At 46.1% G+C, this 27,626-nt stretch overlaps 1 protein-coding gene across 2 annotated transcripts in view; it reads left to right on the forward strand.

Moving 5' to 3' along the window:
- LRRCC1 (leucine rich repeat and coiled-coil centrosomal protein 1) overlaps positions 1-27,626 on the forward strand; it is an 81,885-nt gene that overhangs the window by 15,259 nt on the left and 39,000 nt on the right. For both annotated transcript variants that reach the window (XM_076074068.1, XM_032971131.2), the window contains exons 5-9: positions 3,241-3,408; positions 5,175-5,350; positions 7,928-8,098; positions 16,282-16,517; positions 22,809-22,962. In XM_076074068.1, coding sequence (XP_075930183.1) covers positions 3,241-3,408; positions 5,175-5,350; positions 7,928-8,098; positions 16,282-16,517; positions 22,809-22,962 — 905 coding nt within the window. The remainder of the gene's footprint in view (positions 1-3,240; positions 3,409-5,174; positions 5,351-7,927; positions 8,099-16,281; positions 16,518-22,808; positions 22,963-27,626) is intronic.

Raw genomic sequence — 27,626 nt, forward strand, 5'->3', positions numbered from 1 at the left:
ATTTCGTGGCTGAAGTAACCAATTTAAATTAATACGCATTAATAATTTACTTTTACCCAGGAAGGATAGCCGCAGTATTGGCAGCTTGGCGTCTCGGTCATCCCCCGTAACAGGCGGGTGTGTTAATGCGACGCACGTGAATGAGTAAGATAAGGTGCTTGGGATTTAGTTTCGGTTCTCGAGGCTCAGAGTAGCGTCGAAGGCATCCCCCCCCCCCGCCAGACAAAATTTCGTACAGGGACAGCCGTGTGCGAACACATTTAAAACGTTTAATGATTTTTTTTGATGATTGTAAACTCACATTAAATCCATTTTTTGGTTACACTTGTAGTGAGTTCTTCGGAGGCGCACACTTGAACTTGGAGGCATCACGTTTATTACCACACCCCCAACGGGGCTACTACTTAAACGTTACAGCGATCACAGTTAACTAGACCACAACGGGGTAACTACATAGCCGGGTCAGTCAGCTAACACTGCCTGACCCACGATGCCGAGTGTAAACATCGAAGACCCGAGGATCGAAGAGACGTAGCACCGACGGGTTGATTCCAGAAGACAGCCCGGATCGGGGCTCGGGACTCGGCCTTCATGGGCCGCGGCATGGCCGAGCACTGCCCTTAGCCACGCCCCTTTCCAGATCCTTCCCGAAGACTCTGGCCACCTACATCACGTGTCCCTCTCCCCTCTTTTTGGGCCCCCCTTGCCACCTCGTCTGGTCACGTGCCCTCTCGGGGTCAACAAGACTGTCACGTCCTCACCCGACCTCTCTCTCACTGTCACCAGGACTATGCCCCCTGGGGCCCGCTTCCATGGCATGGCCACTCTGGTGCCCGAGAGAGGCCCAAGACGCACAGCTCCACTCTTGTGACGGTAGCTGGCGCTAAACGCCATAGTGACTCCATTTACGTCGTTACACACGTATATCAATTACGGTTATAAATGGCAGTGTTATTTTTTCCACACCTGAAGCTACTTCTAATCCACGTTTACATTTATTTTTTATTTAGGCAATAACAGTTAAAGTGGTGCAGGTTTTTTTAAGCTTCAGTAATTGCATTGAACTTTGTGGGGGGTTTTTTGTAAAACGTTCTAAATCGCATTAATTAATTTAAAATGCATTTGACCCGAGGCTGGCGTTTACGTGTAAGCCTAGCGCAAAGGGGCCTTAACCCTGTGTTCAACGTTCGGCTGCTTGCTGTTTGAGTGACTTGGCTGGGATTTTGGTAACCATCTCCAGTTAGCAAAAGCAACTCCCAGGGCACTACCCGGCGGCGTACCATTTTGTCAACTCTCACTCGCTCGTACTCACGAGAGCCTATTTACGCAGCCTTTTTTCTTTGAATCTCTCTCTCTCGCTGCTGCTCTTCTACGTCAACGACGACGTCATCGTTTTTTGCTCTGCGTCCGTCGCTGGGAACGCCGCGAGTGGGGTTGCGCACGTTGCGATTTGAACGATTGAACGGTGGCGCCCTGCGAAACTTTGCACGCGAAATTAACAATAACGAGTGCCCCCCCCCCCTTCCCCACGCCGTGCCGATTATGGGGAGTGTTTGACCCTGCTTTGACATTGACAGTGGGTGCGGGTCGGCGAAGGCGATCGGTGGTGGGGGGTGGGGGGGGTGAGATGAATGAGTGTTTCAATTGCCTACTAATGTCGGCTGTGTCCCAGGAATCAAAACTAAGGTCGTTGGAGTTCTACTTCCGTCCGCCAGGCTCTGTGTCCCTGCTCTACGCAAATTACGAATTTGTTCAAGAGTAACCGTTTTTTGGTTAAGACCAGATGGATGGTGGGCTATGGTTAGGGCAAGTCTTTTACTGTATGTATGTTGAACTTCTTTCGCACCGTACGTAGCCAAACGTGCTAATCGGGGGTGCGTGGGTGGGGAGCAGTTGCCACAAACTAAACACAAAAAACAGTGCTGAAGAAATACGTTTTTAATCTCGATGATTTAAAAGTGCATAGCTCCAGTGGTTTCCTAATATCGGAAGGAAGAGCGTTCCAGACGGCTGCACAAGCGCATCTGGAAGCGTGCGATGCGGTGACCCTCTTTGTTCGATGGCCACTGGCTCAGCAGATGGCGGAGTCTGGCGGAGGAGCGTATAAAGGAATCGGCGAGCTGTGATGGCATCAGTGGCTTTGAGCATGATGGCATCTTGACGTTTCATTCGAGAGCGCCTGATGACGTCGGTATAGCAAGATGGCCACAACAGGAGTTGGGGATAAAAACGGGGATAGAGGTGAAATAAAGGAATCCAGACAGGGACCCAGGATTGATGGTGTTTGTAACTGATGGAGTCGCGGGTCGTGGTGGTGGAGGTTTGGTGGGTGGCAAGGCAGTTGAGGCTCGATGCTCATGTAGTCCACATGCTGACGATGATGCATTTATTGAGACCCAATGCCGGTGAGCTTTTCTTGGTGCCCGGTTGGCGTGTCCCAAACCCGTCTATTCTTCGATCGCAATAAATTCTCACGCAAATTTTGTGCATTGTAGTCTTTTTGATCTTATTGTAAGAAAATTCTATGCAAACACGACGCCATTATCACGTTTCAGCTAATTGGGTTGAACAAAACTGTGCACAAAAGAAGTGAGAAACGGTGCAAATGATAGAGAGTGGATCCGAGATGATCGATTCTTGAATCAAATTGTTACAAATCGTTGAGTGGCAGGGAGTGAGTGAATCATTGAATGGCAAGCGCTCAGCACCGAGTCCTTGATAAAACAATGGGAGGTAACAGTGGTGGGAATCAGCAATGGGGAGGGGGAGAGGTCATAACATTGGAAATACAAATGTAATGTGGAGTTTACGTGAGTGGATTAGGATCAGGTGAGAGTCATCGGCTGGGCAGCGATACATTCTAAGCACACGGATCTGCCGCAAACAAAGGGGAGATGAGGAACAGGCCAAAGGCACAGCCAGAATGAAGTGGTTACCTTCATAAGGCACTGCTGATAAGCGCGGTTGGCTATGTAAGGTGCGAAAGAAGTTAAACGTACGTACGTACATACACACATCAATAGCCCCACTCCTGAGCCCTGCCTGGCCCAGAGTCGGCTTCAGATGTCTCGTAAGGCCAGTATATCACAGTTTGGTTCTAGCTCGGCACAGCAATGAGCCAGTGGAAAAAACGCCCCCTGAAACTGTCAGGGCCCCAGGATGTCCCGACTCCAGCGTTTTTCGGTTACCTACGTGCGCCCCTTGTTGACTATTGCTCTCCACTGTCTCCTGACGGCTCAGGCCTGCGGGATCTGCACGGGCCAGACTACCAGCTCAGCCACCTGGAGGCGCACGGCAATCGGCTGGCCGACGTGGATGCGCTGGTGGCGGCGCTGGGCGGCCTGCACTGCCTCTCCGTGCTGGTGCTGCGCAAGGACGGGCAGGCCAACCCGGTGTGTCGCGTCACGGGTGAGCCGCTTGGATTGCCGTCTGCAGCGCTCTTTGGCTCGCCGTCGGGACAAAAGGCGGTCACCGCATCGCGCGCTTTCAGTTGCGCTTCTGATGCCGTCTGAAACGCCCTTCTGATATTAGGAAGCCACTGGAGCTATGCGCTTTTACGTCATCTCGATTGAAAACTCATTTCCTTAGAGCTGCTTTTTGTGTTTTGTTTGTTGTCCTTCCCCTGGCACCTCCGCTTAGCACAGTTGGCTACGTACGGTGCGAAAGAAGTTCAACATGCATACATGCCTCTGATATTCGAGTGAGACGGACCTTAGACCTTTGTCCTTCCCGTGCTGTACAACATAACCCGGCCTCTCGGAAATTTCCGCTGTTCAGCCAGCTGAGCCACTCCGTCCCATGGTATTCCGGTGACCTTTAAAACATTGTTGTCTTCCTTCAGTTTTTTTGTTTTATTCCGGACTTGACAGACCAAATAGAGCAGAGGGGGGCCTGATTCGTATTTGGCGTAATTGCGGTCAGATTTGCCGCTATTTTCTGCACATTTGCCCATCGTGCTCTGTTGAAAAATTCTTCGCCAACGCTTTCTCGACAGTGCGCGAATCGGACTCTGATTTTGTGAACTCTTTTTTTTCTTCCTGCAACTGGCAAGCAGCCGACGAGCGATAAGCGCTTGGAATGTTTTGCTTAAATACAAAACCCGCGGCGAGAGATATTGCAGCTCCTTGACACTTCGGTACGTTGACAGCATCTTGAGATGCTGTGTCGCGTTTAGGCGCCATGCGTACAATTGGTGTTGTGTGTTTTTTTTAATGATGACAATGGGGACATCAGTAAATTAATAATGGAGCTAGATGCAACAAACACGCAGCCTCTATTAAGCATCAAGAATGTTGAAAATTACACGTAATCGTGTGTGACGTGCCTTCTGCGTGCCCGATGTAAGATGATGGCGGTTACGTTAATGTGGTTCTAGTTTTTGTCGTCTTTGCCCATTTGTGTTGCTCGGTAAGCAGAACGTTTTTATTGTGTCGTGATTTTTTCGCCCCATTAAGGGGGGGGGCTCATGTAATTTGTAAATCTACAATTGAAGCCTGCTTATCGGGCACTCCAGTTTTTCGTAGGCAAAGAACTTTCTAATGATGAGACAGGCCTAATATACTCTTTTTTTTTAGGTTAGATCGCGTAAATATAAATGTGCCGTTAAACCCGGCACCACCCCACACAGCCAATTAGTGAGGTTTGTCACGTAAAGAGAACGTGCCAATTCGTTACTAGTACAGCACACCGGTGTATTGGAGAGCAAATCCACAACATTTACAATCTGAGTGCGACGTTTCGCCAGTAATTAAAACCAGCTTCATCAGGCGACAGCCAGATTTGTGGAGAAATCCTCCTTTTTCGTTCCTTTTAATAGAGGGATAGATGTGGTGACGTCACTTGTGAGCCCTTCACGTGCGAAGGGGGGATTAATGAATGTAATTTTTATATATATATGGCAAATCCATATTAATTTCTCAAAGCAAGAGACGGGCCAAGGTCGTGTTATGTTACTTGTGCAGACCTTGGCGAACGGACAGAGACCACCAACTCACTGCACTCGAGAACCAAGTTTAGTCACGGGCAGCCATAGGCCTGGAATCGAACCTAGTCTTTCGGGGGGGCGGTGGCGGCGCGGCGCTCCGACCTCGGGAGCCACTCGGCTTCCTTCGGAGGAATTGCAAGACGTGATGGGAAGAGTGGTGTCTCCGGCGGGCGTGGTGTGCTCCCCGCAGGCTACAGGGAGCGTGTGTTTGAGGCTGTCCTTTCGCTGCAAAGTCTGGACGGCCACGACGCCCTCGGCACTGAGCTGAGCAGCTCTAGGGAGGAACCGAGGCTGGCAGAGCTCCGGGATTTGGAGGACTTCCTGGACGTCCTTGACCATTGTGATGACGACCGCATCGCCGAGCGGGTCAGGCGGCGCGTGCGTCTCACTGTTATTACCAGAGCCATAATTGTCGTCATTATATTCTTAGTTTTTTCGGTAAAGTCACGTTGAAGAGAAACAACAAAATAATAAAATATATAACAATATTTTATATATATTTCATTATTTTGTTGAAGAGAAACAACAAAATAATAAAATATATATAACACTATTTTTTTATATGTTTTATTATTTTGTTGTTTCTCTTCAACGTGACTTTACCGAAAAAACTAAGAATATGAATTACTGCAGTCACGAAAACTTTAAATCAAAATTTTTTGTCGTCATTATGTTTATTGTGTAGGTGTACGGAACTTCTTTCGCACCGTACGTAGCCAAGCGTGCTAATCGGAGGTGCGGGGGAAGGACGGCAAACTACGCGCAGAAAGCAGCTCTAAAGAAATGAGTTTTCAATGTAGATTTAAAAGTGCACAGCTCCAGGTGGTGTTGAGATGTTAAAACACCAAACCGAAACCTTTTACAAGGAGTCTTGTCTGCATCAACCACGATACTTGTGGTCAGAATGCAAACAAAAAACATACTCTGATAATATATTGGCATCGTCTTTGAAACTGATTGGTCCACACCAGAGAACACCGTTTGAGACGAGGCTCGAAAGAAAGCTGTCTCTGGTGTGGACCAATCAGTTTCAAAGACAATGCCACATATATTATCAGAGTGTTTTTTGTTTGCATTCTGACCACAAGTATTGTGGTTAATGTAGACATGATTCCAGTTTGGTGTTTTAACATCTCAACAACTGTTTTGTTGCCGGAAAAAAGGGGAAAACCTATTCTCATATTTTGGTACTGGCAAAGGAGGTCCCTTGATGCACAGCTCCAGTGGCCTGTTAATATCGGAAGGGGAAGAGAGTTTCAGACGGCCACAGAAGCGCATCTAAAAGTGCAGGATGCAGTGACCGTGTTTAGCCAAACCAAAAAAAGCATCAAATCATCTTTGTAAATACTCATTAGATCGTTATGCAATGGTCTGCCATTATAAATTTGTTCATGTTAATCATCGTTATTGTAGTCATCAACTTTATTATCACGAAGCAGATGATGATCATTATCATAATAATTTTCACGGATCTCAAACAATATGTGTAGCCATAATTGCAAGCATCCTCGGTGCACTAATCAGATACGAGAGGTGTTTATTTTTTAACCTGGCATCGCTGTTTTTAATTTTAGCATGCTCGATCACTTTTGCTACTGCATTCGCCTCTGGCATAACAGAAGTGACCGAGATCTTTGTGTGTTTGTGTTAATGTGGGGAGCGTTAGTAAAGCGATTAGCACGCTGCTCTATGAACCTGACAACCCGACCACCAACACCACTGACCATAATAGGGAGTCAAAGGCACGGCCGGGTGTGGTGCTGGCCATCCACCCCCTCGTGTGCCATGCCGGCCTTCATAGGTACTACTCGCGAACAGCACTTGCCCCAACAGTCTGTTAAAAGCTATGCAGGGGACCTTTGTCTAATGCTCGCCAAGAGTATATGAAAGTCGTTTTCGCCCCTCTGGAAGGAATAAGTCCCGCACCCCCATGCTACAGCGTCTTTACAAGTGGTCTCGAAACAGCCACCATCCGTTATATACAATATGAAGCTGTAGCGATACCAAACCAGGTGTGAATAGTTGCAGGCATTGCAGCAGGCAGCAAGTCTGCACTCTGGGGTCGAGGGAAAGTAAATTGATCTGGTTGTTTCCACACGGCTAAAGGTGAGCCAGACCTTTACAACAAAAACATTTGCTATCAACTTCGCCTTTCATTCGTGGACCATTTTTTTACATTTACGAAAGGGGATGGGGAAACAAAGAAAAAAAAGAAATCCTTTGTCCAAACCAGAGAGAGGTCGTAAGGAGAAATTCTGGGTGAAACTTTTGGAGCTTACGGTTGGATGGGCAGTACCGCATGAGTGTGGTGGGCAGGGGATAAAGGATAGAAGAGGATTTTTCTTTAAGTTGAAGGGTGACGGGGGTGACGAATTTGCGTACGTATGTTGAACTTCTTTCGCACCCATACGTAGCCAACCGTGCTGATTTTGTGGTTTTCTTAAACTTGTCAGACCCAAACAGGAGTGGATAATAATAGTAACAGTTAACACAGTGTATAACGTGCGCATATTTTGTTAATCATTGCACGCCTGATTCTGAGAGATCGGGGTTCGTTGACAATGCCCCCGGCGGTCGCTCGTTCGGCCTTTGTTGCGGACGTCCACGGCACAAATCCATCGGCCGCGCTGATGTTTATTATTTTGATTACTGCGGCTGTATCAACCGTAATGATACTATTGCGCTCGTCCGCCACCGAGCATACATTAAAGGTACCCTGACATTCGCAAGGGCAGGCCATTGTGTGCCGGCGTCGGAGGGGATCCATATTTCGCCCCCTGCCGCGAAATCTTTGACTGGACCCTTCTGAATAAGAGTCGTGAGACTTTCTTTTCCTGGGTGAACGACATAAATAATGTGGGAATGACGTGCTGCGGGATGGAGTCTTAGGGCCTCTGCGCGGTTGATGGATTCCCCTCCCTCCCCTCTCCGGCGGGTTCTCAGGGTGCATCGCTGAGCACGGAGGGGCCGACGGCACCGTGCTACCGACGGCACCGCACCACCGGGCAGGGAGACGCCGCGAACGGGAGTGAGGAGGAACCAGGGACGGGTGGGGGAGCGAGCGAGCGGCGAATCGAGAAGCTGGAAGAGCAGATTTCGACCCTGCTACGGCAGGTAAGGGTGGTTTCCTCACCGCCACATCAACCACCTAGCTTCCGCCCTCTTGCCGCAGTGGTGAGATGTTTAACCCCCTCGTCTAGTTTGCAGGAGGTCGTGGGTTCGATCCCAACCCTGACGCCAGTTGTTTATATGGAGTTTGCATCTCTCTCCCCGTGGCCGCGTGGATTTTTCTCCGGGTGCTCCGGTTTTTCCCTCCACTTTTATAAACATGCATTTCGAGTATTAGGCTGCTATACATTTCCACATGATGAGCCGCTTTGTTGAACTATCATTTGTGGCCAGGTCACTTCTGAAAAAGAGCTACGTAGGTCAGTGGGCCTTATGTGGTAAAATAAAAATAGTTTAATTTATCGTTGAGAGGAGGCACGATAGCTCCTTGGTGGCGATGGTGGCGGTGGTGGCAGTGGTGGCGATGGTGATGCAGCTATTCGGAGCCAAACATTGGTGGGTCGTGTATTTTTGTGAAACTCCCAAACCCACGGACGCGAGACGGCCAAGATATTGTCAGTACAGCAAGTTGGTTCATGAACCCATCCCTGTGGACCTTTGAGTGATTTCCCCCCTCACAATCATAGTCTATATTCTTGGTTCTTTCGGTAAAGTCACGTTGAAGGGAAACAATAAAATAATATTATATATAAAACAATAACATTCTCACGACGTTTCGACTGTAACACAAACAGTCATCATCAGGTGATGATGACTGTTTGTTCCCCTTCAACGTGACTTTACCGAAAGAACCAAGAATATGAATCACTGCAGTCACGAAAGCTACGTATCAAAATTTAATCATAGACTAGTTTTTTTTTTCGGTGTACTCCCGTTTTCTTACCCACATACCAACCTACTTCTCCGTAAAAAAAACATGAATTTCCCAAACATGTCAATGCAGGTCCCTTGAAAAAAAAAGTTTAGAGATTCATGAATGCCTTGCTGAATAAATACATTGATACGCTCATTAGGGGTCGAGTGCGCGACTGCTGGGCATCCGCAGAGCGCGATGTGTAGCGGGGCCTGCCGCGGGGGGCCTCGTTCTGCTGTGGTTTGGGCTTCGCCCGCGCATTGTTAATTTTAAGGGGTCCTCTCAATGTCGTATAAAATATTAATAGACTCTACTGCCAGTGGTGTACAAGCACACATAAAAAAAAAACCTCGCCATATCCGTCACAAACATTCTCTCATTCCAATAAACTATATAATAGGCAAACTTTTTGGGCACTGGGCACCCCCCCCTCCCTCACTTTACATTTGGGAGAAATATTCCCCAAACACCGCCCCCTCCGATGACGATTCCGTGAATTGTCACGATTCAAGGTCATGATTCATTACCTGCATCGATTTTTCATTTTTTTTTACACAATTTTTTTCCTGTAATTTGTTGAATATTTTGCCCCACCCATCCCCCCACTGTAATTTCTTCCTACTGCTATTGGCATCATGATGAGAGATGAAAAATCAATTTGGAATTCTCATGAAGCATTGTGCAACGCGTGTTAGAGAACGATCCACGGAAGAGATTTATTTTTTTTGTTCACAGCATTTCTCCCAAATAACCCTTAAGGGTGGGGGGTGGCCTTTGTACCCTTTACAGATTAAGGAGGACACTTTTGCAAACAGTCTGCCAAAGGGATTATTTGTCACCTGACAGTCAAACCGATATTTTTCATTCTCGTGGCCAGAATTAAACCAAGTGACGTGCAAAATCATATTTACTGATGGGTTTTTTTTAAATTGTTGTTGTGTAGCCAATGGTGACTAGGCTGATACCATCAAATTGCTCCACCTGAGAGCCCGATTGAGTCACTGAACTGACAGCTGAAACCCAATTATATTAAATGCAAGATCTCAGCTGTGCCTGGCTCAGTGCTCTGATCTCAGAATCAAAATCTGTATTTAGACTGGAGGGATCCAATGAGCTATAAAGCTCTTTTCAGAGATGTCCAGCAAGGCAGGCCAGCAAGTTAAATATGGGGGTGGGTTGCAAAGATCATGTGATGATAATTGTTTTTTGATGCAGCGCCCTACTATACGCCAGGGCCTCTTGGAGCATCTTACATCACCCTCCGATATGTTGATATGTAAACTCCTTTGTCAAGGCTCTCTCCTCCCACCCAGCTTAAAATACGCTGCCAAGCTTAGCAGTGTTCATTAAGATGCTGTCTATCCGACAGCTCTGTTTCTTCACCTGAGGACGGCTGCTTGCGTTATGGCCGAAACGTCGTGAGAATTGTATTATATTATGTTTGATTTTTATTTATTTCCCTTCTACGTGACTTTACCGAAAGAACCAAGAATGTGAATCCCTGCAGTCACAAAAGCTTTAAATCGAAATCACATCTTATCTCACGTGTTTGAAAGGGCACCCCCAGCAGCAGCTGTCCTTCTTGGCACCAAGGTGATCTGGCACCTGGCCTGCAATCGGGCATATGTCTGCCAGTGTGGGGCGATGATTGCTGTGCATAATCCCAGTTTTAATTGTTTTAACCTTTTTACAGTGAGGGAAAAAAGTATTTGATCCCCTGCTGATTTTCTACGTTTGCCCACTGACAAAGAAATGATCAGTCTATAATTTTAATGGTAGGTTTATTTGAACAGTGAGAGACAGAATAACAACAAAAACATCCAGAAAAACGCATGTCAAAAATGTTATTAATTGATTTGCATTTTAATGAGGGAAATAAGTATTTGACCCCTCTGCAAAACATGACTTAGTACTTGGTGGCAAAACCCTTGTTGGCAATCACAGAGGTCAGACGTTTCTTGTAGTTGGCCACCAGGTTTGCACACATCTCAGGAGGGATTTTGTCCCACTCCTCTTTGCAGATCTTTTCCAAGTCATTAAGGTTTCGAGGCTGACGTTTGGCAACTCGAACCTTCAGCTCCCTCCACAGATTTTCTATGGGATTAAGGTCTGGAGACTGGCTAGGCCACTCCAGGACCTTAATGTGCTTCTTCTTGAGCCACTCCTTTGTTGCCTTGGCCGTGTGTTTTTGGTCATTGTCATGCTGGAATACCGATCCACGACCCATTTTCAATGCCCTGGCTGAGGGAAGGAGGTTCTCACCCAAGATTTGACGGTACATGGCCCCGTCCATCGTCCCTTTGATGCGGTGAAGTTGTCCTGTCTCCTTAGCAGAAAAACACCCCCAAAGCATAATGTTTCCACCTCCATGTTTGACGGTGGGGATGGTGTTCTTGGGGTCATAGGTAGCATTCTTCCTCCACCAAACACGGCGAGTTGAGTTGATGCCAAAGAGCTCCATTTTGGTCTCATCTGATCACAACACTTTCACCCAGTTGCCCTCTGAATCATTCAGATGTTCATTGGCAAACTTCAGACGGGCATGTATATGTGCTTTCTTGAGCAGGGGGACCTTGCGGGCGCTGCAGGATTTCAGTCCTTCACGGCGTAGTGTGTACCAATTGTTTTCTTGGTGACTATGGTCCCAGCTGCCTTGAGATCATTGACAAGAACCTCCCGTGTAGTTCTGCGCTGATTCCTCACTGTTCTCATGATCATTGCAACTCCACGAGGTGAGATCTTGCATGGAGCCCCAGGCCGAGGGAGATTGATAGTTTTTTTCTGTTTCTTCCATTTGCGAATAATCGCACCAACTGTTGTCACCTTCTCACCAAGCTGCTTGGCAATGGTCTTGTAGCCCATTCCAGCCTTGTGTAGGTCTTCAATCTCGTCCCTGACATCAATGGAGAGCTCTTTTGTCTTGGCCATGGTGGAGAGTTTGAAATCTGATTTATTGCTTCTGTGGACAGGTGTCTTTTATATAGGTAACAAGCTGAGATTAGGAGCACTCCCTTTAAGAGTGTGCTCCTACTCTCAGCTCGTTACCTGTATAAAAGACCTGGGAGCCAGAAATCTCTCTGATTGAGAGGGGGTCAAATACTTATTTCCCTCATTAAAATGCAAATCAATTTATAACATTTTTGACATGCGTTTTTCTGGAGTTTTTGTTGTTATTCTGTCTCTCACTGTTCAAATAAACCTCCCATTAAAATCATAGACTGATCATTTCTTTGTCAGTGGGCAAACGTATAAAATCAGCAGGGGATCAAATACTTTTTTCCCTCACTGTACGTACATACCAATTGTAAACAACTGATTCGTCCACATGTAATTCCATCTAATTATCTTGCTCTTATGAATAAATATTAATTGATGTATCATTGTAAGGCTACTTAAGATGGTTAGCTCACATTTATATATATATTTTTAGTTTTGAAGCCATTCCTTACAATGCTAGCCTTCTACTTATAAGGCAGTGCCTACTGCCAAAAGTAGAATGCACCAAATTTTGTCATGGTTTCGTTAGCTAAGCTGCATGGAGCTTGTTTCGTGACCACCAGAGCTTGCCAGGTGCTGTAGGCATGGTGCTGCAAGGCGCTAGTGTCAGGAGAAGGCAGTCATGAGGATCACCTCTTATGCGTGGCTTTTCCCTGGGGTACTCCGGTTTCTTCCCACACGTCAAGCGCTTCTGGACATTTGTGTGAAAAGAGCTGTATAGCTCATCGGATTCCTCCAGTCTAAATCAAGATTCTGATTCTGATCCCAATGCAGAACCCCCCCCCCACCCCCCCGCAAGCACCTCGGCCGAGGATTCTCCTGGCCGTATGTTTGCCGTCGGTTGTTTTAACGACGGAAGTCGTGGCGGCCGCTCGTTCGATTGGTTTTCCGAGTGCCGTTTTCATTAGGAGGCAAAGCGTTGCCTCCAACCTTCTCTCTCTCCCGCCGCCCCCCCCCCCCCCCCCACAAAGCCAGGAAGCAAGCAGGGAAGGGAGGAGGCGAGGGGGGTCCTTTGTTGTTAACAAATAAGTTTGCAGCTGTTTGCCCGCTCAGCCACGGCGCAAAGCCATTAGAATTAATAAAGCTGGCACTTTCGTTACGGACGTTCGACCGTAAGGAGCGCACAAGGCCGTGGTTTGCTCAGGTCCGTACTCTTTGTGGCTGTCTTCTCCTCCCGCGTTTCGTGTTTTGTTTGTCTCAACCGGCCTTCTTCGTTTCTCTCTCCGAACGAAATAACCGGGGGTGCTTGAAGCGGTCTCCTATTGATCGAAGCGATTGTTCTGGCCTCCAGCGGCGAGATGAGCTGTCGTTGCAACAGCAACAAAAGTTATTTCATACTGCCGTTTCTTTTTCTAAAGAAATTATGGGAACAATAAGAATCCACTCGGAACATTTCAGAGCAGTCCGATTGCGTTAATTTCCTTTTTTTTCCCTCTTTTTAAAGTAGTTTATTTATTTATTTTCCGAGCGCCGCTTAGCGCTGCGAGAGATTCGCAACTTGGAAGCGTTTAGTGTGTTCAACTTTTGCGAATTATCCGATGTTAAAATAATGAGATTTCAAATAGGATAAGCATATTTGCCTAATTAAAGCATAATGAAACCCTATTATTTCCATTCCACACGTATATATTTTTTATATTACCAGTTAATACCTAAGTTTTATTGTTATATAATACATATACGAACAATGAAAGGCACTATGTACGAATTATTTCAATTATTTTTTCGAGTGACTGAATTTCCATATGCATGATGTTCCTATATAATAAATGGTTGGTAATAATTAAATAGCCTACGCAATACAGTAGCTCGCCTGATAGTGTGCTGAACGTTTTTTTCCTTCTGTATTGCCTGTGCGTGCGTACAGTCAGGGAAAAAAGTATTTGATCCCCTGCTGATTTTGTACGTTTGCCCACTGACAAAGAAATGATCAGTCTATAATTTTAATGGTAGGTTTATTTTAACAGTGAGAGACAGAATAACAACAAGAAAATCCAGAAAAACGCATGTCAAAAATGTTATAAATTGATTTGCATTTTAATGAGGGAAATAAGTATTTGACCCCCTCTCAATCAGAAAGATTTCTGGCTCCCAGGTGTCTTTTATACAGGTAACGAGCTGAGATTAGGAGCACACTCTTAAAGGGAGTGCTCCTAATCTCAGCTTGTTACCTGTATAAAAGACACCTGTCCACAGAAGCAATCAATCAATCAATCAGATTCCAAACGCTCCACCATGGCCAAGACCAAAGAGCTCTCCAAGGATGTCAGGGACAAGATTGTAGACCTACACAAGGCTGGAATGTGCTACAAGACTATTGCCAAGCAGCTTGGTGAGAAGGTGACAACAGTTGGTGCGATTATTCGCAAATGGAAGAAACACAAAAGAACATCAATCTCTCTCGACCTGGGGCTCCATGCAAGATCTCACTTCGTGGAGTTGCAATGATCATGAGAACGGTGAGGAATCAGCCCAGAACTACACGGGAGGATCTTATCAAATGCTCTCAAGGCAGCTGGGACCAGTCACCAAGAAAAAAATTGGTAACACACTACGCCGTGAAGGACTGAAATCCTGCAGCGCCCGCAAGGTCCCCCTGCTCAAGAAAGCACCGATACATGCCCGTCTGAAGTTTGCCAATGAACATCTGAATGATTCAGAGGACAACTGGGTGAAAGTGTTGTGGTCAGATGAGATCAAAATGAAGCTCTTTGGCATCAACTCAACTCGCCGTGTTTGGAGGAGGAGGGATGCTGCCTATGACCCCAAGAACACCATCTCCACCGTCAAACATGGAGGTGGAAACATTATGCTTTGGGGGTGTTTTTCTGCTAAGGGGACAGGACAACTTCACCGCATCAAAGGGACGATGGACGGGGCCATGTACCGTCAAATTTTGGGTGAGAACCTCCTTTCCTCAGCCTGGGCATTGAAAATGGGTCGTGGATGGGTATTCCAGCATGACAATGACCCAAAACACACGGCCAAGGCAACAAAGGAGTGGCTCAAGAAGAAGCACATTAAGGTCCTGGAGTGGCCTAGCCAGTCTCCAGAACTTAATCCCATAGAAAATCTGTGGAGGGAGCTGAATGTTCGAGTTGCCAAACGTCAGCCTCGAAACCTTAACGACTTGGAGAAGATCTGCAAAGAGGAGTGGGACAAAATCCCTCCTGAGATGTGTGCAAACCTGGTGGCCAACTACAAGAAACATCTGACCTCTGTGATTGCCAACAAGGGTTTTGCCACCAAGTACCAAGTCATGTTTTGCAGAGGGGTCAAATACTTATTTCCCTCATTAAAATGCAAATCAATTTATAACATTTTTGACATGCGTTTTTCTGGATTTTTTTGTTGTTATTCTGTCTCTCACTGTTCAAATAAACCTACCATTAAAATTATAGACTGATCATTTCTTTGTCAGTGGGCAAACGTACAAAATCAGCAGGGGATCAAATACTTTTTTTCCCTCACTGTATGCATGCGTGGTGTACATCGGTGTGTATCGGATTTTTTTAATGAGTCCCTGGTGTAAACGTTGCCCATGGGTGATACAAAAGGTGTTCAGGAGAAGGTTTGCCGACTGTAAAAAGAACACCCTCGTGTGTCACGCCAGCCTTAGCGGTGTATTCATTCAGCGCACTAGGACGAAATGTAACGGTTACTCAAGGGTGCACAAAGAATCGGAAATCTTTGTTTGTCCTTGAGGAATCCGATGAGATATGAAGCTCTATTTGCGCCGATGTCCAGTAGGGACCGGATCAGCAAGTTGCGTCAACAAACAATACAAAAAAGACGCCGTCGGTGCTCGAACGCGGGAAGGCAAGTGGATGTAATTCAAGTGTAGAAGTACAAATTGCACGAGTACATAAATTACGGCCGGTTTGTCAACACCAAATGCAAGCTTGGGGCAAGGCAGCAAAACAACAATAACAGTCCCAGACCACACGAAGACAGCACGCAATCCCTCAATTGCTTTGCACATAACAATTTAACAATCTATACATGGGTAAGATTCAAAGTTGACGATGACCTTGTCTGCAAGCGTGTCTGCCAGTGGTGGTGGTGTAGTGGTGGTGGTTAGCGTGCCGTGCTATGAACCCGGCGACCAGCGATCGATTCCCGCTCACGGCCAACACCAGTGACGATTATCTGAACCGGTCCTGCGCCTCGACCTAGGTCGACTCGCCCTCAAATAAGTACTCGGTGCGGCGTGTAAACATCGCCACTGGAGACGTCGTCGGTGCGTGGTGCCGGCCACCCCCACGCCACCCTCTGTACTTTGCCGGCCTCCATAGGTGCTCGCTAACAGCACTCGCCCCAGCAGTCTGTTCAGGCTGCACAGATGTGATGCTTTGTCTTTGTTTATGGCGTTCATTAGGTTCCGAATGATGCCGCGGCTTCCTCGTCCCCGGCGCGACCGCGAGCCAAGAGGGACGTGGACGACACGTCGGAGAGCGAGCGCGACGGCTCGGCGGGGCCCTGCCCTGGCCCCGCGCGCAGGGGGCGCGTGCCGAGCCGCAGGAGACCGACGGAGGCGCCGCGTCAGCGCACCGCCGCGGCCACGGCCGGTGGTGGTGGCGGCGGCGGTGTGCAAAAACTGGCAAAGTCTCGCAGGTTGGGAAAAAAAATATATATAATATCATCAATGGAAATTTTAAGCGTGCAGCCCTTGTTTTTGACTGGGGGAAATGAGAGGCGCAAGAAGACGGAGAGTTACGTTACGTGAGCAGTTTGAACAATTGGATGCGCCCGTGGGAGTATCTGACGTCGAGTTTTCCGGGTGAATATCCTGCGCAGAGTTAAAAGGAAGGCTATGTTTCGATTTAAAGCTTTCGTGACTACAAGGATTCATCTTCTTTGGTTCTTTCGGTAAAGTCACGTAGATTGAGAATAAAATAATAAATTGATAAAATAAAATAACACAATAAAATTCTCACGACGTTTCGGCCACAACACAAGCGGCCTTCATCAGGTGAAGGGACAAGACTGTCTGGAGGACAGCGCTGGAGCGAACACAGCCAAGCTCAGACCGCGACCTTTAAGCTGTGTGAGAAGAAACAGAGCACGTTGACAAAGGAATTAGCATAGAATTTAGCATTGAAATAGCTGAGTGATTAGCTTGTGACCGGTCACAAAAATGGCTATGTTAAAGTCAAAGCCTACACATCCACAGAGGCACCTAGTACAAATCAAACAGCTATTTCAATGCTAAATTCTCCTGTTTGATTTGTACTAGGTGCCTCTGTAGATGTGTAGGCTTTGACTTTAACATAACTATTTCTATGACCAGTCACAAGCTAATCCCTCAGTTATTTCAATGCTAAATTCTCCTCTTCTTTGGTTCTTTCGGTAAAGTCACGTAGAATGAGAATAAAATAATAAATTGATAAAATAAAATAACACAATAATATTCTCACGACGTTTCGGCCACAACACAAGCGGCCTTCATCAGGTGAAGGGGGCGAGACTGTCTGGTAGGACAGCGCTGGAGTGAGAGAGCCACGTTCAGATCACGGCTTTTAAGCTGTGTGAGAGGAACAAAGAGCCTTGACAAAGGGATTAGCATAAAATTTAGCATTGAAATGGCTGAATGATTAGCTTGTGACTGGTCACAGAAATAGCTATGTTAAAAGTTAAAGCACACATCCGCAGAGGCACCCATTGTTAAAAGGAATTAGCATAGAATTTAGCATTGAAATAGCTAAGTTAAGGCATACACATCCGCAGAGGCACCCCTTGACAATGGGATTAGCATAGAATTTAGCATTGAAATGGCTGAGTGACTCGCTTGTAACTGCTACAGAAATAGTTACGTTGAAGTCAGAGCATACACATTCACCGAGGCACTTAGTACAAATCAAGCAGGAGAATTTAGCATTGAAATAACTAGGCGAATTTAGCATTGAAATAACTGGGTGATTTGCTAGTGACTGGTCACAGAAATGACTACACATCTGAGCTATTCACAGTACTATATAGTGAACCAATAAAAACTAAAATATAAATTACCTTCATGTTATCAATAAACTCTATATTCTCCAATCAGCTAAGCTACCAACCATGAGTCGTTATATATCACAATGCTATATGGCGAAAAAATGGGTGGATTCTTACCCTCAAATTTCCGTACCACGGATAGCTACGGGCCCCGTTCAGACGGACGAGTTCGTCCATGGTCGGAACAGAGGAGGGGGAGAGAGACAGCTGCGAAGCCCTAGTATACTCCATGTTGTAAACCATACCATTAACCGTGGTGTGAGAGGTATTAAGAGGCAATGCTGGCGAAAGAGCTGCGGTCTGAAGGTCATCGTAAAATTACAATTAATTAAGAACAGAAATTATTTAACACATCTTTCCAGTGGTTACTAAGCCTGAATCCATCTTCTCGGTTGAAATTGTCTCTGTGCTTGTATATGTGAATGGCCTCATGAACGAATCTCTCATGGTAGCCAGTTGGTTTGCAAAGAACCTCCGTCTTGGAGAAGTCAATGTCATGTGAGCCCACTGAATTGTAACAGTGATCTGCCACGGCAGAGGAGTTCGTCTTACCGTGTTTCAAGTCTGCTTTATGTTCGCGGATGCGGTCCGAGATATGTCTTTTGGTTTCTCCAATGTAGCTACTACCACAGAGGCACTTTAGTTTGTAAACGCCCGGGTACTGTATGTCTGGAAGAGCATCTTTTACAGATGGAACTAAATCACGGATTTTGTGTACTGTGTTGAATCGGACCTGGATCTTGTGTTTATTCAGGATTTTGGAGATCTTTTTAGTGACCCCTGCAATGTAGGGTAAGGTGATGGTTTTGAGTGGCTCCACAAGAGGATCCTTCTTCATGACTGGAGTGATGGCTTTGCGGATTGTGTAGTCGGAGTAGCCATTAGCCCTGAGAGCCTGGTGTACGTGCTTGAGTTCACTGGTAATGTGTTCCTGGTCGGAAATGCATTGGGCTCTATGGTATAGAGTCTTGATGAGGCAGTTCTTCTGGGATGGATGGTGGTGGGAATCCGGTTTCAAGTAAGCATCTGTATGGGTAGCTTTCCTGTAGACAGAGTGGCTCATTGAATCATCATGTCTCCTTTTAATTAAGACATCCAGAAAGGGTAGTTTGCCATCTTTTTCGACCTCCATGGTAAATCTGATGGCTGGGTGTATGGAATTGATGTGGTCGCGGAATTGGTCTAGAGCAGGCTGGCCATGTGGCCAGATGACAAAGGTGTCGTCAACGTACCTCTTCCATAAGGTCGGGCGTAGAGTGGCAGTCTGGATGGCGTCAGTTTCAAATTTTTCCATGAATACGTTGGCTACAACCGGAGATAGGGGGGAGCCCATTGGGGTGCCCTCAGTTTGTTTGTAGAAAGTTCCATTACAGGTGAAGTATGTGTTGGTTAAGCAATGTCTCACCAGGGGGGGTACATCAGTATGCAGTCCTTGATGAACCAGGTCTTCAATGATAGCGATGGTGTCAGGTACCGGGACTTTGGTGAACAAGGACACCACATCAAAACTGACAAGCAGGTCGTTTGGGGACAGGGAAATGTCTTTGATTGTCGATACCAGGTGAGTAGAATTTAGTACCGCAGAGGTGGTTTTTCCAGTGAAAGGTCGCAGTATATCAGCCAGAAAACGTGCCAGTTTGTAGGTGGGGGAGCTGATAGTAGAGACGATGGGACGAAGGGGTGTATCTTCTTTGTGTATCTTTGGAAGGCCATATAATCTTGGTGGTCTGGCAGCAGAGGGTTTCAACGAGAACTGTTTGATCTCATCAATTAATGCTGTTGAATCAGAGATAATTTTGTTCGTTTTGGTGACCAGGCTGTTGGTGGGATCTCTTTTTATTTTTGTATAGCTGCCATCGTTGAGTAGTTCTTGAATTTTGTTGTTATATTCTGTTTTGTCCATGATGACAGTGGCATTGCCTTTGTCGGCTGAGAGAACGACAATATCATCCCTCTTTTTTAATTGAGATAATTCAAAACGTTCGTCTTTGCTGATGTTGCTAGGTGGCAACTTAGCGTTTTTGAGGGTTGCAGCGATTTCAGATCTTGCTACGTCTGCAGAGATGTGACTCAAGCCCTTGAGTGCAACGTCGACATGGCAATGATATCATTAACCGGTAAGTGTCTCGGTGTGACAGCAAAGTTTAGACCTTTAGCTAAAACGGATTTCAGACCATCAGAAATGGAACTGTTACTGCGATTAATTACGACTTTGTTGACGTCTATCTTTTCGGTGTGTGGATCCGATTTTTTGCTGGAGAGGTGATTGAATTTGGAAATCAAATTGTCCCTACATTTGTTCGACATAGTGGCAGCCGAAGAGGTAGTCATATTGTCTACATGTTCCCAATCCGATGTAGACATTGTTGCTGTCAATTTTAAGTGTGATTTGTAGAGTGTCTTGTCTAACTGATCGAGTTCGGTGCGTGTAAGTCTGATTTTTTCCGAGATAAGAGCGAAGCTAGTTCTAGCTAGAATTCGTTTTGCATTGAGAGAAGTTGCAACAGCAGAGGTTAGTGTAAATGCGGTTGGTATTACCTTAGAGTCGCGGCATCTCTTCAGAAAGGTGAGAGACTCGATTAGTTGAGCCTTCTTATCCCGAAGTCTGTTGAATGATCTTAAGGATGTGTGGAATCCCTCCCCGTAGAGGCGGTTAAATTTCGATTTAAAGCTTTCGTGACTGCAATGATTCATCTTCTTTGGTTCTTTCGGTAAAGTCACGTAGAATGAGAATAAAATAATAAATTGATAAAATAAAATAACACAATAATATTCTCATGACGTTTCGGCCACAACACAAGCGGCCTTCATCAGGTGAAGGGGGCGAGACTGTCTGGTAGGACAGCGCTGGAGTGAGAGAGCCACGTTCAGATCACGGATTTTAAGCTGTGTGAAAGGAACAAAGAGCCTTGACAAAGGGATTAGCATAAAATTTAGCATTGAAATGGCTGAATGATTAGCTTGTGACTGGTCACAGAAATAGCTATGTTAAAAGTTAAAGCACACATCCGCAGAGGCACCCATTGTTAAAAGGAATTAGCATAGAATTTAGCATTGAAATAGCTAAGTTAAGGCATACACATCCGCAGAGGCACCCCTTGACAATGGGATTAGCATAGAATTTAGCATTGAAATGGCTGAGTGACTCGCTTGTAACTGCTACAGAAATAGTTACGTTGAAGTCAGAGCATACACATTCACCGAGGCACTTAGTACAAATCAAACAGGAGAATTTAGCATTGAAATAACTAGGCGAATTTAGCATTGAAATAACTGGGTGATTTGCTAGTGACTGGTCACAGAATATAGAGTTTATTGATAACATGAAGGTAATTTATATTTTAGTTTTTATTGGTTCACTATATAGTACTGTGAATAGCTCAGATGTGTAGTCATTTCTGTGACCAGTCACTAGCAAATCACCCAGTTATTTCAATGCTAAATTCGCCTAGTTATTTCAATGCTAAATTCTCCTGTTTGATTTGTACTAAGTGCCTCGGTGAATGTGTATGCTCTGACTTCAACGTAACTATTTCTGTAGCAGTTACAAGCGAGTCACTCAGCCATTTCAATGCTAAATTCTATGCTAATCCCATTGTCAAGGGGTGCCTCTGCGGATGTGTATGCCTTAACTTAGCTATTTCAATGCTAAATTCTATGCTAATTCCTTTTAACAATGGGTGCCTCTGCGGATGTGTGCTTTAACTTTTAACATAGCTATTTCTGTGACCAGTCACAAGCTAATCATTCAGCCATTTCAATGCTAAATTTTATGCTAATCCCTTTGTCAAGGCTCTTTGTTCCTCTCACACAGCTTAAAAGCCGTGATCTGAACGTGGCTCTCTCACTCCAGCGCTGTCCTACCAGACAGTCTCGCCCCCTTCACCTGATGAAGGCCGCTTGTGTTGTGGCCGAAACGTCGTGAGAATATTATTGTGTTATTTTATTTTATCAATTTATTATTTTATTCTCATTCTACGTGACTTTACCGAAAGAACCAAAGAAGATGAATCATTGCAGTCACGAAAGCTTTAAATCGAAATCTAAATTCTCCTGTTTGATTTGTACTAGGTGCCTCTGTGGATGTGTAGGCTTTGACTTTAACATAGCCATTTCTGTGATCAGTCACAAGCTAATCACCCAGCTATTTCAATGCTAAATTATCCTGTTTGATTTGTACTAGGAGCCTCTGTGGATGTGTAGGCTTTGACTTTAACATAACTATTTCTATGACCAGTCACAAGCTAATCCCTCAGTTATTTCAATGCTAAATTCTCCTGTTTGATTTGTACTAGGTGCCTCTGTGGATGTGTAGGCTTTGACTTTAACATAGCCGTTTCTGTGACCAGTCACAAGCTAATCACTCAGCTATTTCAATGATAAATTCTATGCTAATTCCTTTGTCAAGGTGCTCTTTCTTCTCACACAGCTTAAAGGTCGCGATCTGAGCTTGGCTGTGTTCGCTCCAGCGCTGTCCTCCAGACAGTCTCGTTCCTTCACCTGATGAAGGCCGCTTGTGTTGTGGCCGAAACGTCGTGAGAATTTTATTGTGTTATTTTATTTTATCAATTTATTCTTTTATTCTCATTCTACGTGACTTTACCGAAAGAACCAAAGAAGAGGAAGGCTATGATCGCCGGCGTCTTTGAGAAAGGATACGGCACATCGCGAGAGAGAGCAGCCATGAGGGCATTGAGCAGTGAATTCTTCATGGCCGATGATGATGATGTAGGACATTGAGCAGTCGATTTGTTAATGGCTGATGGTGATGTAAGGCATTGGGCCTTAGTAGACTGTTCACGGATATTGATGATAATGTAGGGAAGAGAAGCAGTGGCTTGCTCGTGGCTGATGATGACGTAGGGAATTAACAAGAGCGTGGGGGGTGACTCATCCCGGGGAGTGCAGGCGGAAGGGCGGCAGCCCTGGCCCTGGCACGGACGCGAGCGTGACGGCGGCGACGAGCGACTCTGTTGCAGTCGCCGGCGTCGATCGTCGTGCGAACCGCGGCCGCCCGTCAATCCATCTCGATCCGGCGTCCACCGAGGAGTCCACCTACAGGGTACCGCACGCACGCACGCTCGCACGCTCGCAAAGACAAGGGTCCCCCTTGCAAAGCCTCTTAAGAGAATGCCGAGGCATGCGGTGTTCGTGAGCGCCTGTGAAGGTCTGCATAGGCGCTCCCTAACACGCCGGTCGGCATGGGTTGGTGAAGGTGGGCGAGCATAGACGCGGGAGTAATGAATGATGTACAGGACTCTTCTGTGTGACTACCCTCTGCTGCCCACAACTAAGCCCCCCACGTAAGCTTACCATGCATGGTGGCCGCGCATCTAAGCACTGTCCAGGCTCAACCCTGCGAAGAACGCCGAGGTCGCGTTGGGTGGAGTAAACGGTGGGTGCTCTCCCACCTCTTCCAAGAAAATGTGGCCAGTGTAGGAAAATAGATCGATTATCCTGCAGAACGGCTCCCGAGAGCTCCCTCAAGTGGAGGCTCTTCCGCAAGCAGCGTCGTGAACAAGCCGTTGCGGGGCTTCTCCTTGACCTCAACAAGGCATCACGCTTCATGCCTTCACCTCTCCAAGGGTGGCGTGGTGGCGAGGTGTTATCTGCCTTGCCTGGTATGCAGGAGTCTTGGGTTGAATCTCTGACCGTGACGCCTGTATATTTGGAGTTTGCGTGTTCTCCCCCGTAGTTGCGTGGAATTTTCTCCGGGTCCTCCGGTTTTTCCCTCCACATCTAGGTACGTGCGTTTTTGAGTTTTTGGCTGCTATAAATTTCCTCGTGATGAGCCACTTTATTGGGCTATCACTTGTGGCCAGGTTGCTTCTGAAACACATTCCTGCGGAGGGGGCTGGTAGGAACGTTGGGTTGCTCGGTCAGTGGCCAGGGTCAACGGCGACGTGGTGTATTCCGCAAATATGCCCGACTGAGGGCGGGCACAAGCCGGCGTGAGTAGGTTAAACGTTGAGTTTTATAAGGGCACCACGGGGTGACCAGCCCCTCCCCACCCAGCTCCACCCCTCCCACCCCTCCCTACCCAGCCCCTCCTCACCCAACCCCTCCCTACCCTCCCCTCTCCACCCAGCCCCACCCCTCCCACGTGGACAGACACCCACAGACATGCACAATCAATCCCCTGCCTCCTGTGAATTAATGCCGGTTGGGCTTCCAGTCCACTACGTTTCCTACCAGTAAAAAGGGACATATAGCTCAGTGGGCCTTCCCTCGTAAAATAAGAAAAAAATGTTCAAATAGTTTCATCATGCAGAGTCAAACTGGGCATCGGTAAAATAGCACACGCAACGGTTTTTTTTTCCGCCATGCGTGTGCGCAGGCATGCAAGGCGCCTTCCCGGCTTGTCTGCCGTACCAACACAAAGGCGAGATTATAGCCTCTGAGCTCAGCCCTTCTCCCAAATGTAGCTTATGAGCCGCCTCTCCCATGACCACGTAACAGATATGCTCTCTCTCCAGGCTTACCAACAGCTATAGCCCCAATGCAGCTTCCCGCTAGAATCCTAATACGGGCATCTGTCGCGTGTGCTTCCTACGTTCGGGTTTTTTTTTTAAGTTAACAATGTTTTTTTGTAAATGTCAAGGATAAAATAGTTTTGGCAGCTTCACTGGAGGAAAAAAAAAAACAAAAGTCACGCAGCAATAATTGTTTTTTCCAGGCAATGTTTGAAAAAACCCCAGACAAACAGATGCCGTTCGTGCGGCTGGTGTATGTCCGCCGAATTTGCCCGATCGTCTTTGCAGCTCGCTCGTAGGCTTCTTCTGATTTCTATTGACTCGGGTGATGCCGGGGTCTCCGCCGGCTGGACCTCGCGGCCGAACGCACACCCGCTGGCGCGTTGAACACTGCGCGTGCATCCACCGCGACTGAAATAAATGTTCCCGCGACCCGCTCACTCTCAAGAGAGAGAAGCCCCTCCACCCCCCCCCCACCAAGCCCGCAAGTGTCTTCGGGCCTGCCAATATTGACGTGCGTTATATCTTTTCCATCGCATTCAGAGCATGGTGGCGGCGTTACTTTGTTTTGTTGTTCCCACACTTTTGCTGTAGACTTACCGTTTATTTCTTATTGACTTTCTCCCCGCCGCCCCCCCCCCCCCGCCACTCTGCAGAAGAGTATTACTATGGCCTCCTTCATCTGTCTTTGCAAAATTTGCACAGGCTGCATTTTTAGTTTAACCGGCAGAAATATCCCTTATGGTTGTGCTTGCAATCCAATCAGGGTTTGAGTCCAAACAAATATTAAGGTCACTCATTCAGGAATTATTCTTGTTAGGTAACTTGGGGTATTAGAAGTCAGCTCACTCGAGTGTTGGGCCTCCGTTGTTTTTCTGTAAAAAAATACAAATGTCAAGAGTTGGTCGGGTGGCCTAGGTGTCAGAGCGCTGAGCCAGCGCTGCCAAGATGCTGGGTTCAATATTCTGGGTTCTGCCATCCCTGATTAAACTGGGTTCCAAGTGTAGTGAAATGATGGTCAAAGCCCGGTCACCAATGACTGCAAACACACACAAAAAAATGACAATACATATTTGTTTTCACTTTATTTGCATAAATTTCACCACTACAAATATAAACAAATGCTTGCCTGACTGCAATTTTCGGACGAACTTTAGTTTGCAGTAGTCCGTGTGGGAAAAGTGCAGCTCCCATCTTGTAGATAAATTATGATCACTTGAAGGAACTGTAGACTAACGTCAGCTTGTAAGCCAGGTACTTGAAGTCACCTTGTGCCACACGGGACAGCTGACACGGGAGGGGCGGAGTGAATTTTAAATGTTTGAGATGAGATTAAGGCGCATATCGTATATAAAGTACTCTGAGATGCTCTGTCAGAAGCAAATCGATCAATGCCAATGGGCTCGTTCCTCTAATGGATATTTTGTCTCGTCGCATGATGCCAATATCACGTGTGGAATCAAATTGCGGGGAAAAAATGGCACTCGTTTCATTTGTGCCTCTCATAATGTGTCCGAATTGCCTCGCATTGCCAGGTAGCGGCGCGGCAATGGAATAAAATGTAAAATATGGCGCCGGCTGGTGCTCCCCTCACGCGGTTTGTTTATTTTTATAGCTGAATGTACATTCGTCAAATCCTTAGTGGGCCTGTAGAGGACCGGAGAGTAGGCGGCGGCGGCGGCGCAGATTACAAAGACCGTTAGAGCCCCTTCTGAAACTTCGCACTGCATTTATCTTTCAACTTCCAAACCGTTTTTTCTCTCTTCGTTTTTTACAGTAGCTGAAAAGAAAAACCAGGATGATAAAACAAGTTTATCTCGTGAACCCGAGCCGCCAGGTTCATCTTCGCAGTTGCCGTGCGTTGTATATGCCGGGTCTTGAAAATGTAATGAAAATAATAAAGATTAAATGAAATTTGGGAAAATGCGTAATTGTCCGAAATAATGTTAATTGATGTAATTATGCGCACACATTATGCTAATTAGAGAGATAATCATATTAACTTATGTGAATGTTTGCGATTATGCTAATGCACACCGTTATGATAATTAAGCCCTGCCTCGTCGAGGGTAGTATTATCAGTCGGGATAAGACAATTGTATGAAGTTATGCAGGTGTGCTCTAAGTATGCTAGATTAAGCTCGGCTTCGTCATCTAGGTTCGGATTATCAATCGGTATAATACAATTATTCTCGCTTTAACATTTACTGATTATGTCTTAGTGTTTTCTATCAGGTCTCCAAATTCAAATCTCACCGCAGGATACAGTTCTTATGATTCAGATTATTTCTCATGAACTTAGGAAGGCACCACTCAGACACTTCTGGGTTAAGCAATTTTAATTTCTAAACAAAAACATAACATTTCGATTTAAAGCTTTCGTGACTGCAAGGATTCATCTTCTTTGGTTCTTTCGGTAAAGTCACGTAGAATGAGAATAAAATAATAAATTGATAAAATAAAATAACACAATAATATTCTCACGACGTTTCGGCCACAACACAAGCAGCCTTCATCAGGTGAAGGGACGAGACTGTCTGGTCAGCGCTGTCCTACCAGACAGTCTCGTCCCTTCACCTGATGAAGGCTGCTTCTGTTGTGGCCGAAACGTCGTGAGAATATTATTGTGTTATTTTATTTTATCAATTTATTATTTTATTCTCATTCTACGTGACTTTACCGAAAGAACCAAAGAAAAAAAACATAACACTCTAATATGCAAACTCTTATGCTTGGAATTGTCAACACAGTACTCCTGGAGATGTCGATTCATACATTTAACCCTCAATGATCACGTTAAACTGGGTAACAGAATAATTTATTAATTCCTTAGAGTAACGCGAGCATACACGGTGATAGGAAAAGTCCTTATTAAATTCATGCAACGATATTCATACGAAGGCAATAAAGAAACATGTCCCGAAGGCAAAAGTACTTATCAATTAATTCATTGGTAAGATTATGCAATTAAAAAGAAAAAAAACGAACGGCTAAAATACTTCTAAATGACCGTATCCACGTAACTCAATGGGCAGCAATGTTCTTCACGAGCAGTTGATATTTAACGCACCACCTTGGAATGGCAACCCTTCTTGAAACACAAAGATAACTTTGTGGAACGATCTTATTTGTCCCGAAATGCGTGTTGTGTGTCTTCTTTGCCACTTGTTAAATTCTTTGCGTAAAGCAGACGCCGGGCGATGCGTCGTGAGGCTGTGAGTGTGGGGGAGGGTCGTACAAACGGCTTCGTTCT

The sequence above is a fragment of the Petromyzon marinus genome, chromosome 45 (genome assembly GCF_048934315.1).
Source record: "Petromyzon marinus isolate PM22_M1 ecotype Great Lakes invasive population chromosome 45, UKy_Petmar_22M1.pri1.0, whole genome shotgun sequence".
In the NCBI taxonomy this organism is placed as follows: Eukaryota; Metazoa; Chordata; class Hyperoartia; order Petromyzontiformes; family Petromyzontidae; genus Petromyzon; species Petromyzon marinus.